Source organism: Lobosporangium transversale (genome assembly GCF_002105155.1).
Source record: "Lobosporangium transversale strain NRRL 3116 chromosome Unknown BCR41scaffold_40, whole genome shotgun sequence".
NCBI lineage: Eukaryota > Fungi > Mortierellomycota > Mortierellomycetes > Mortierellales > Mortierellaceae > Lobosporangium > Lobosporangium transversale.
Genome location: NW_019029018.1, coordinates 299,989 through 310,390, shown reverse-complemented (window position 1 = coordinate 310,390; position 10,402 = coordinate 299,989). Strand labels below are relative to the sequence as shown.

Below are 10,402 nucleotides of genomic sequence, written 5' to 3'. Positions count from 1 at the left end.
TTTTTACAACGCCCGAGGCAACTCCAACAGGGGTCGCGAATGGGGTCGCGGCCGAGGGCATCAACAAACGACCGACCACCAGTAGGAGGCAGGATCACTTATTCCAGCAAGCATGGGCGATGATCACAGACGAGCAATGGGTCCGAGACATAATAGCCAAAGGATTCAGGATCCCATTCAAGTCGCGACCTCCACTCTCATCCAGCCCAAGCAAGTCCCACAAGCTATCAGTGAAGGAAACAGAGTCCATAGAGAAAGAGATAGTGAGTCTTTTGGCCAAAAAAGCAATAGAAACAGTATCTTCCCCTACAGGCTTTTACAGTCGGATATTTACCATCCCCAAAAAGACAGGCGATCTTCGCCCTGTATTGAATCTCAAACCATTGAACCAATATATACTGGACAGACATTTCAAGATGGAAAGTATCAAAAATGTCTGCTCCATGATGAACAAAAACGATTTTATGACAAGCATAGATCTATCAGACGCATTCATGCATGTTCTGGTACATCCTTCGTCGAGGAAATATCTTCAGTTCGAATGGCAGGGACACCATTACCAGTTCCGAGTCCTTCCATTCGGGCTCTCTCTGTCCCCCTTATATTTACGAAGATGTTGCGCCCTGTCCTCAGGTGGGCAAGACGCCAGGGAATCCGAATGACGGCTTACATAGACGATCCTCTAATTATAGCTCCCAGCAGAGAACGCGCCATACAATACACCCAGCGCGTCCTATCAAAGCTTCAATCATTAGGCTTCTTAGTGAAAGAAGAAAAGTCAACGCTGGAACCAACGCAAGTCATAGAGCATCTGGGCTTTACCATCAACAGCAGAAACATGACACTCTCGATCCCTCAACACAAAATCAGAGACACAGGGCAAGACAGTGAACATAATTTGCGACAACATGACCACACTGGCACACATCCAACGGTTCGGAGGGACTCGCTCAGTTCCATTGATGGAAATAGCGGACACCATTTGGAAGCATCGCCTAGCAACAGGGACACGACTCAAGACAACATATGTCCCAGCATCATTCAACCCAGCGGATGCACCATCACGCAGGATGCAATCGCAGTTGGAATGGAGCATTCATCAGGACTTCTTCGATTATCTACAGAAGATCTGGGGCCCGCATCAGACGGATCTGTTTGCATCATCAATCAACAACAAAACAGAGAGGTTCATGTCATGGAAGCCAGACCCCTTAGCGATCAACTTCGATGCACTACGGCACCCATGGAGCAATCTGGGGAATCTGTACATCTGCGCGCCATGGAACCTGATCCCTCAGGCCCTCCAGAAGCTGAGGCTAGAGAAGCTACAAGCGACGATCGTAGCTTCGAACTGGCCCAGCGCCCTATGGTATCCAACTCTTCAAGCGATGGCGACTTGTGCCCCCAGAGAGATCCCACGCAAGTATGTCCTCCCAGCTCCAGGACAAGATCAAAACGTTCTAGAAAAGAATCCGCACTGGACACTGCAAGCATGGCGCGTAAACGGCGCTATTACACAGACCTAGGTTTAGACAGCGAAGCAGCGGAGACTATACTAGATAACCCTCAGACACAGCGACGGCACAAAAAATACGCCCCAGCGCAACAAGTATTCATCGATTGGGCCAGGCAAAATGACAGGGATCCATTCACCCCCAATCCGATCCTTTTAGTTAACTATCTCAATCATCAGATGCACAACCGTCCATGGTCTCCCGCCACCACTCTGCAGAAACGCTCAGCCTTTTTAGCTCTATTTCCAGACAAATCAGCGTTTGACAAGAGCCATGTGTATAAGGACTTCATTGCAGCCATCAAGGCCAAACACATTCGACCTAGCAAGGCATTGAGCATCAACCTCAACCCAGCTCTTGACTATATTCGATCCCTTCCTTCTAACGAGGAAATGTCATTCCTTCAGCTCACGAGAAAGCTTTGTTGGCTTCTAGGCGTTTGTGGGTTCCTTCATCCAGACGACATTCGATGTATAGACCTGACCAAGACTACATGGACCACAAGCCAACTCATGCTCTTCATTCCTATTCCCAAAGAGAAACAACTTGGGAACCGCATCGAGAAGACAGTTTGTATTCGTTCCAACAGTGATCCGAAACTGTGCCCTGTGAATACATTTGCTGCGTATTTGCAAAGATTAACAGATCATCCACTGGAGGTACCACATCCGAAGGATGACAGCCTGACAATTCAACCTCTCATCCGACATTCCAAATATTTGAATCGAGCAGTATCAGCAGAAATCATTTCCAATCACATGGACTCGATCTCAACTAAGATCCCAGAAGCGGAAAAGGCTTCCCGACGTATCAAGCCACGCGCACTCGGCTCTACAGCTGCAGCTACAGCAGGGGTATCGATTGACGACATCATCGCTCATGGTAATTGGTCTTCTCCGGAAACTTTCCAATATTCCTACCGCATGGCTAGTCAGCCAAGAACAAATTTTACTGAGATCACCCTGGGGCAAAACTCTGGATGCACATTATAGGTCGGCTCCAGCTGTGATAATTACAAAGAGTCCTCGAATAATATGAAGAGAAAAGCATATTATCCGAGGGAGCCGACCTATAATGTCCCACCCTCCTCTCCCTAAGCTAGTCTGGTCCGGAGCTCAAGTCGAAGATGCTGATCAATCTTTGTGGCACCATAGTTTTGTAGCAAAAAAATAAAATAAAATAAAATAAAAATTGTTTATTTATATTTAGTGGCTATGGGTTTTGTATAAATCCACTATCGCCCTTCGTGCAGCTTGGTTAATGGGGCGATATTCAGGCGCCATGCCCTGAGCACTCCATCGATAAACTAACCCTAAATCAAGGAATTCCCATTCAAAAATTCCTTGTTGTGGGCCCTGGAGCCCAGGTAAGAGCACTTTTATCAGCGCTTCAATAGTTTGCTCCCTCACGAGTCCTTCGAGCTTGTTGAAGTAATCCCCTGCGTTTTTGGAATACAGATCGTAGTGTTCTTTGTCGTATACTTCTAAACCGCGGTCGATCTGCTCCACTATGAGATGTCGTCCTTGTATTAACTGATCCAAGCTGGTCAAATCACCTGGTACTCGGTTGGTGACCTTAATAACAGCGTCCTTACGACTGTCGAGAGTCCTTTGGGTTGTCAAAGTGAAACGAGCAATGGCAATTTTAAACAGTTTTTCGAACGTGTCTTGCGACAAAGGCCCGACATCAACGACATAATCTGGATTCCTGAGGACGGACCTTTCAAACTTTGCAGTGCTCGTGAACACAACACACACTCCACTATTTACACCACTCGTCCAAGTGCTGAAGCAACCCAGAGAACGCAGGACAGGAAGCCTACTTGTTGCTGAAGGTACGTTGTCGGGAAACAAAGCACCATGCTCATCGACAATGAAGAGAGTCTTTTTCCCTTGTTGTTGGAGTAAGTCTCCTAATATGTACTCGGCAATAGCTTCCACACTCCCACAATTTGCCATGGTGGAGAGCTCTTTTGCAGTCAAGATATCCTTATTGAGATCTAGGAAGCGTTGACAAATCACTCTTGATGCCCGCACATTCTCCTGACAATCAGCAAGGGTATTTGCGTCAGCGATGTAAAGAACTGGCCAGCCGTGAGCATATGCCTTAGCGGCAAGAAACCATGTTATATAGGACTTCCCGACCCCTTTGGGCCCAGTCAAACATTTTGCAAACCCCAAACCAGTCTCTTTCTTCATCTCTTCCCATAATTCCATCATCTGTTCGGTAACAAGGAGGCCTTGAATACCTGTTCCAAAGCCTATTGGGCGTTGACCAAGTCTTTCTGTCTCAACTTGATCGCCAACCCTAACATTCTTCAGTGATGAGAAGCTCAAGCGACTTTTCGGCTGGCACCAGGTACTATTGAGCATGTCTGTCATGAGCTTGGGCAAATATACTGTCTCCCCATTGGCTAAAGTATACAACGGTCCTTTGGGTATCGAGGGGCGACGGCGTTTCGAATAGCGCTCTTTGAGTATATAAGAATAGTGGGATGGCGTGAGTATGTAATAAACGAGCATCCTCAAGAATTATCAAAACCATAGATATAGTCGGACTGATCAACTCACCTCTTGAACTCTCGTCTCCTACGTCTTCTAGGTCCCTTTTTGGGCATCTCGGGGCTGTTTAATATCCATAGAATAATAAACAAGAGGATAGTTAGATATGGGGCTTTGATAAAAGCTATGACGATGTAATACACTATCCAATGATCATGTTGCCACATGCTTCATCAACTGAAAATATCAACAACCAGTCCGTCGAGAGTGCAATTCGCGAATTGAAAATTCTAATAATCATTTGATCAAACCAGCACCTACAGCTGATCGATGTAAATGAACCCGAACCACGAACAAAAAAAAAAAAAAAAAAAAGAAAAACAACGCTGTGAAAGGACGAAAAAAATAGCAGTGGGAGTCTGAAGATGTGTACGGCCATGGGGAAGACTTTTTAAATTCTTTTATAGAGAAGAAGTCCAAAGTCGCCCCAGTTAAATAGTTAAGCCGAGATACATCTCAACAACATAAAAAAGAGAGGAGATACCACATGACCGTGTTGGGACAGGAATAAGTTTCATCAGTTGAAAACATAATCATCAGTTCACCAAGAGCTAAATACATACCTTGCGGCGCCTGCTTGCCAATAACAGATGCCGTTCGGCTGGTCATCACGTCCAACTTATCTGAACAACCGGGAGAGATATTTACGGCAAAAGATCTTGCTTTCCTCTCAGCAATGCAATGTATTGTTGGCTTGGCTGGCTCGGGGATTTTGGGCTCATGCTTGGTTGGCTTGGGGATTTTGGGCTCATTAGTGCTTGAAGACCCTTCGTTCGCTTCTCCTTTTCTTTCTTCTTTCTTTCCATACGGTTTATTTTGAGTATTTGGAAGTAGTGATGATGTTTCGCTGTTTCCCATTGTGATCTCGAAACTTGTTAAAACAAAGGAAAATGGACAGAGAGCAGAGAATAGGGATATTAGATAGGAATATTAAAGGATTTAATTGTAGTAGCAGGATGGTTCAAAGTTTTGAAGTTGTGATAGAGGAAAGAAAATAAAAAGTTGTATGCGCGAAGCAAGGATGACGTTTTATATCACCATGATAATAAATTGTTTCAGTCTCGCCACCAGTTCACCGGTCCGAGGTTGAAGCTCACGTGAGGACAAACGCGTATTGCAATTTGTGACCATCTTAGGTTGATTGCTTATTGGATTCTCCAAAAATTGAAGTCAAAATCATATCGGAATTCACCTTTTTTACTATGTGTCTCACTGTCGATTTTGCCAAAGGTTGTTGAACCATTACACCCCCACGCTTTAATATAAAATGACATTTACTCTATGTGCTTGCAATGTTTTATCCTAATTAATATAACTTACTATGTATTATGGAGCTGAAGTTCAATAGGACAAAGAGAGGTCTTTATATCTGAATAGACGATATCTTATATACTCTAAGGTATCGTCTGTACCATGTGAGTCTATTTGGTGCATAGTGAATCCTGTCCATTCTAAGTAGCCTCTCTGGACGGCAGCTGTTCAAGGGATGCTAACCAAATCTGCTAACACGGTTAAATCAGGACAGACTTGGAGAACCAGTAAGCACCGAACAGTCGCCAAACAAGAAGTAATCAGACTTTCTCCATTGGAGATTACAAAAAAACTTGGTGAGTTTACTATTATTATTACTATTATTTTCTTTTAAGCATAGCCTCTCTAGTGCTTGAAAGCTAATACGATCGCTTTTTTATTTTTTTATTTTCTTTTTAACCTGTTTCGCATTATTACTTGACCCTTATCAAATGCATACGTAAGAGCTATTACGCTGGAATAAAAGCATAAAGAGTTCTAAAGTGTTCTACCTTGCGTTCGGAACTCGCACTGCTATAGACAATAGCCGCTTGAAGTGACCCTGTGTTCTATTTACTCAAAATGCCAAAGTAATCTTCACAACCGACTCATTTTACTCCTGTCAATATGCTTCTCAAAAAAGTGGGAGTTTCTTTTTCGTATACGGATATTTCTTTTGGCATGGTGTGGTATGATATGTCTTGATATGGTGAAAGACTCTTTTTAGGCCTGCGACTAGCTCAGGGTAAGCGCTTTACTGTAAAAATATATTCGAAAAGCATTCGTTCTTTATTCTTATAAATGTCACAAGGGTAGCGCTATTATTTCAGTTAATGTCAGATATCCAAATGAAGTGTTGTGTATTGAAGAAGACATTTCATTCCTAATCCGCCTTGAAGCATTTTTTTGTTTTATTTGGTAATGCATAAACTAGACCTGCTACTATAACAGAATGAATCCTGGAAGCCTTCTCTACCCTCTCATGCAAATCCAAGTGGACGCTATCCATGTGCTTGTTGAAGCTCTCTTTTGGCCTTTTAAGTTCGCCATCCCTTGATGCCAATATGAGATAACATTTACAAGCAATGGTGGTGATGCAATACAGCCATTAATATACCTCTGTGGAGGCTCCCTCACCTCTCCCCTCAAGCCGGTGTTCGAAGGGCTCGAAGCTGCGATTTGCTTTTCATGGATGCGAGATGGGAGGCTACATATAAAAAGTATTAAACTGTATGGATTGTATATAAAACAAAATAAAAAGTGCTAATAAGTATTTCTGGGCATTCATACAGGTAGTCGCTATTGGACGCCAACATAGTGAGCACTTAAACAGCGCTGGGTAATCAGCGTCTGGTAGATGTGGATAGAGGGAGAAAGGGAGGAGTCGTATCATTCATTCGACTATGAAATGTTCTAGTTGGAATGAAGACACTATAAGTTGCTGCTAGACACTAATTTTAAATAAAGAAAGCAACACGCTGTCACTGTTGAAGGGGCCCATGTTAATCTACAATCACCTTTGAAGTTTTTTTGAAAGGTCAATTTCCAGGCTTTTTTTTTTTATTAAAAAAAAAAAAAGGCTACACTTATATTGTTGGTGAGTGTTTCCTTCCGTTGCCTTTGTCAACTTTATCCATAGCCTAATTGTCTTTGCTAGGTTTTAGTCTTTTCATTTTTCTTTTTTTTTTTAGTAAAAAATAAAATAAAATAGCTTACTCGCAACATAAAGAATTGTTTAAACTTACATAGTTATATGTATGTGGAAGCTTGATAGAGTGTTGCCTTGCTTCGTATCAAATCTAGACAAGGAGAATTATCGACCCACGCACAGCCTTCAAAGCATCATCAAATATAGATCAGCTCCCGAGCCTGCTCCCCAGTCAGATACAAGGATGTTCCGAATGCTTCAATGTTACACCGACTACCGACTCTTGCTGAGGTTTCATTTGCCTAGCCCCGCTTGTTGACTCTGGGGATAGAGATGATGTCGGACTTAAATCAGTACTTTGCTGCTGCCTACTGATTTCTGTATAAAATTGCTGGTGGTGGCACAAGGGGTTTAGGAGGAGGCCCACCTCTGCAAACATGCTTTGACGACTAGCCATGCTAGTGACGACAGTCAACAGAGCCAGGTTTCCCTCTTTTGTTACGAAGAAATGAGACATCCGATTTGTTGTGGCCATAAAGGCGTATGGCTACCTGAACCGAGATAGTTCCATTAGAACCATTGCTAAGTAGCCCTTCCCTTGGCTTTAACACAGTTGAAGCCCCTTCATAATAGAAACATATTTAAAAGGGCTGGGCGTGTTGGGTTGTTTCACGAATAAGTGCATGTATGTTCAGAGGTCCTAGCCCTGCTCCCGCTCCTGACCCTGGCATTTCGCGCAATGAAGGAACAGCATACTCCTAACTTTGCTTCGCACTAAAGGATTAAAAACAATATACCGAATTTGAATAAATACAATAAATACTATACAACTCGATTGTGCGATAAAGTGACGGATGGAAGATCGCGTTCCAGATCTTATTGGCTAGGCAAGCTATTGTTGATTGTGGTTTAGTGATGAGCTGAGTAAGGTAAGAAAGGAGTACTAGGACTTTCTTTTTTGAAAAGAGCTTAAAAAAATAAAAGTAAAGATGACGCGAATATTTGCGTTCAAAGAATTTCACATGACTTATGACCTTGTTTCGCCACCAAAAAAAGGTGCATAAAAAGCTTTTTTTTTTTCCTTTTTCTCCTTCCTCTCTTTTCTTCTTTCTTTTTCTCTCGACGCACTCCACCTTTTCCCATCCACAGGAACAGGATCCAACCCAATCCAAGGCCCAAAGCTAAGTCGAAAAGAAAAGTGTTATTGAAGTTTTTTTGAAGTTTTTTTTTTTTTTTTTTTTTTTTTTTTTATTGTTATTTTTATTCGCTCCTCTCAGAATCCGCCCATCCTTGTTCGCGGCCTTCACCCCATCTTGCGTCTATAATACCCGGCTGGGTTGGGATGCTACGCTGTGACCATCCATATTTCCTTTTGATTGCTTGCTAGCCATCTTTTCACTACTTCCAGATGTAAAAGAGTTCCTGGTTGGCGTCGCAAAAGTGGGTTTTCTTGACATATCTTTGTAAGCCAGGGCTTTTTCCACGGGTGATTCCATGAGAACTTGTCCCACGTTGACCTGATGGGGCCGAGACCCGTTGCTTGCTCTGACGAGAGCCTGCGGGCTTGACTTTCGTTAGTTGATGGCAAGGCTTTTTAAGCTCTAAGTTCATCTAGCTGCATCAAAATGTGGAGTATGCGATACAATATTGTGGTTTACTTTCTTTTGTGCCACTGGCTTGTAGCTATGCTAAATTATAGAAAAAACAAAAAACTCTTTATTTGGTCTCTTGGCTCTTGTTGCTTGTGTGTATCAGAAATTGCACTTTTCGAATCCCTCTGGCACTGACGACCTTTGGTTCAATCTTTGCTACCGGTTCATCAACTTTTCTCACTTGCATTCTGTGTTCACTTCAACAGCGCTGATTTTACGACAGCCTCTACTCCTTATACGCTTTGTGCCCGTCAGAACTCTGTCGGTGGATTCTGTAGAGTTATATAACATGATGAATGCAAAAAGGGTTGGATACTTACTCCTCTCTTATTCTGACCAGCACCTTCACCATTTGCCACGAATATGTTTTAGCCGCATATAACTGCTAGCTCAAACCCAGTATATATTGTAGCCTCATGTAACTTTGGCAAATACCGCTTGCAGCTACGCATTTATCGGGGAAAAACATATTTGTGGCCAAATGGCATAGGACTGGAATGATGAGAAAACGCATTCTGAGCAAGGGTTCTTTTTTTATTTTTATTATTTTTTTCCTTTCTTTTATTGTTTTTATTTTTTATTTTTTATTTTTTCTTTATTTTATTTTTTTTATTTTATTCTTTTTTCTTTATTTTTTTTATTTTATTCTTTTTTCTTTATTTTTTTTATTTTTTTCTTTTTTCTTTTTTCTTTTTTCTTTTTTCTTTATTTTATTTTTTTTATTTTATTCTTTTTTCTTTATTTTTTTTATTTTATTCTTTTTTCTTTATTTTTTTTATTTTTTTCTTTTTTCTTTTTTCTTTTTTCTTTTTTCTTTTTTCTTTATTTTATTTTTTTTATTTTATTCTTTTTTCTTTATTTTTTTTATTTTTTTTCTTTTTTCTTTTTTCTTTTTTCTTTTTTCTTTTTTCTTTATTTTTTTATTTTTTATTTTTTATTTTTTTCTTTATTTTGTTCTTTTATTTTGTTCTTTTATTTTTTCTTTATTTTGTTCTTTTATTTTTTCTTTATTTTGTTCTTTTATTTTTTCTTTATTTTGTTCTTTTATTTTTTCTTTATTTTGTTCTTTTATTTTGTTCTTTTATTTTTTTTTATTTTTTTTTTGTTCTTTTATTTTTTTTTTTGTCCTTTTATTTTTTTATTTTTTATTTTTCAACTCTCCTTTAACCTTTTATTTTTAGGACTAGCGTTGGGGTCTAATATGATGAATACACAGACGGATAACCCGCAGTTACCGCCACTCTGACCATAAGCCTCACCATTTGCCGCGAATATGTTTTAGCCGCATATAATTGCTAGCTCAAACCCAGTATATATTGTAGCCTCATATAGCTTTGGCAAATACCGCTTGCAGCTACGCATTTATCGGGGAAAAACACACGCGCGACCAAATGGTGTAGGTCTGGAATGATGAGAAAACGCATTCTGAGCAAGGGCCCACCTGGTTCTTTTTATTTTATTTTTTCTTCTTTTTTCTTTTCTTTTTTCTTTTCTTTTTTCTTTTTTCTTTTTTCTTTTCTTTTTTCTTTATTTTTTTATTTTTTATTTTTTTCTTTATTTTGTTCTTTTATTTTGTTCTTTTATTTTTTTCTTTATTTTTTTCTTTTCCTTTTCCCTTTTTTCTTTAATTTTTTCTTTTTTCTTTATTCTTTAATTCCCCTTTAACTTTTTTATTCTTTAGGTCTAGCGTTGGGCTCTAAAATGATGAATACATAGACGTGTAACCCACAGTTACCG

General features: G+C 40.4%; 3 protein-coding genes across 3 annotated transcripts; all 3 read right to left on the bottom strand.

The window, feature by feature from the left end:
* Positions 1-2,903: 2,903 nt before the first annotated feature.
* On the bottom strand, positions 2,904-4,933 carry BCR41DRAFT_373533 (hypothetical protein; the record flags this gene model as incomplete). The annotated part of the gene is made up of 4 exons (XM_022026790.1): positions 2,904-3,046; positions 3,070-3,984; positions 4,085-4,138; positions 4,639-4,933. The coding sequence occupies 4 exons, from the start codon at positions 4,931-4,933 to the stop codon at positions 2,904-2,906; spliced, it is 1,407 nt and encodes a 468-aa protein (XP_021878145.1).
* Positions 4,934-7,245: 2,312 nt separating this feature from the next.
* Positions 7,246-7,548, bottom strand: BCR41DRAFT_373532 (hypothetical protein; the record flags this gene model as incomplete). The annotated part of the gene is made up of 1 exon (XM_022026789.1): positions 7,246-7,548. One exon carries the CDS (start codon positions 7,546-7,548, stop codon positions 7,246-7,248), a length of 303 nt encoding a protein of 100 aa, XP_021878144.1.
* An 863-nt stretch (positions 7,549-8,411) lies between these two features.
* BCR41DRAFT_373531 (hypothetical protein) lies at positions 8,412-8,956 on the bottom strand (the record flags this gene model as incomplete). Its single annotated transcript, XM_022026788.1, has 3 exons — positions 8,412-8,624; positions 8,672-8,696; positions 8,847-8,956. The coding sequence occupies 3 exons, from the start codon at positions 8,954-8,956 to the stop codon at positions 8,412-8,414; spliced, it is 348 nt and encodes a 115-aa protein (XP_021878143.1).
* Between the last annotated feature and the right edge of the window lie 1,446 nt (positions 8,957-10,402).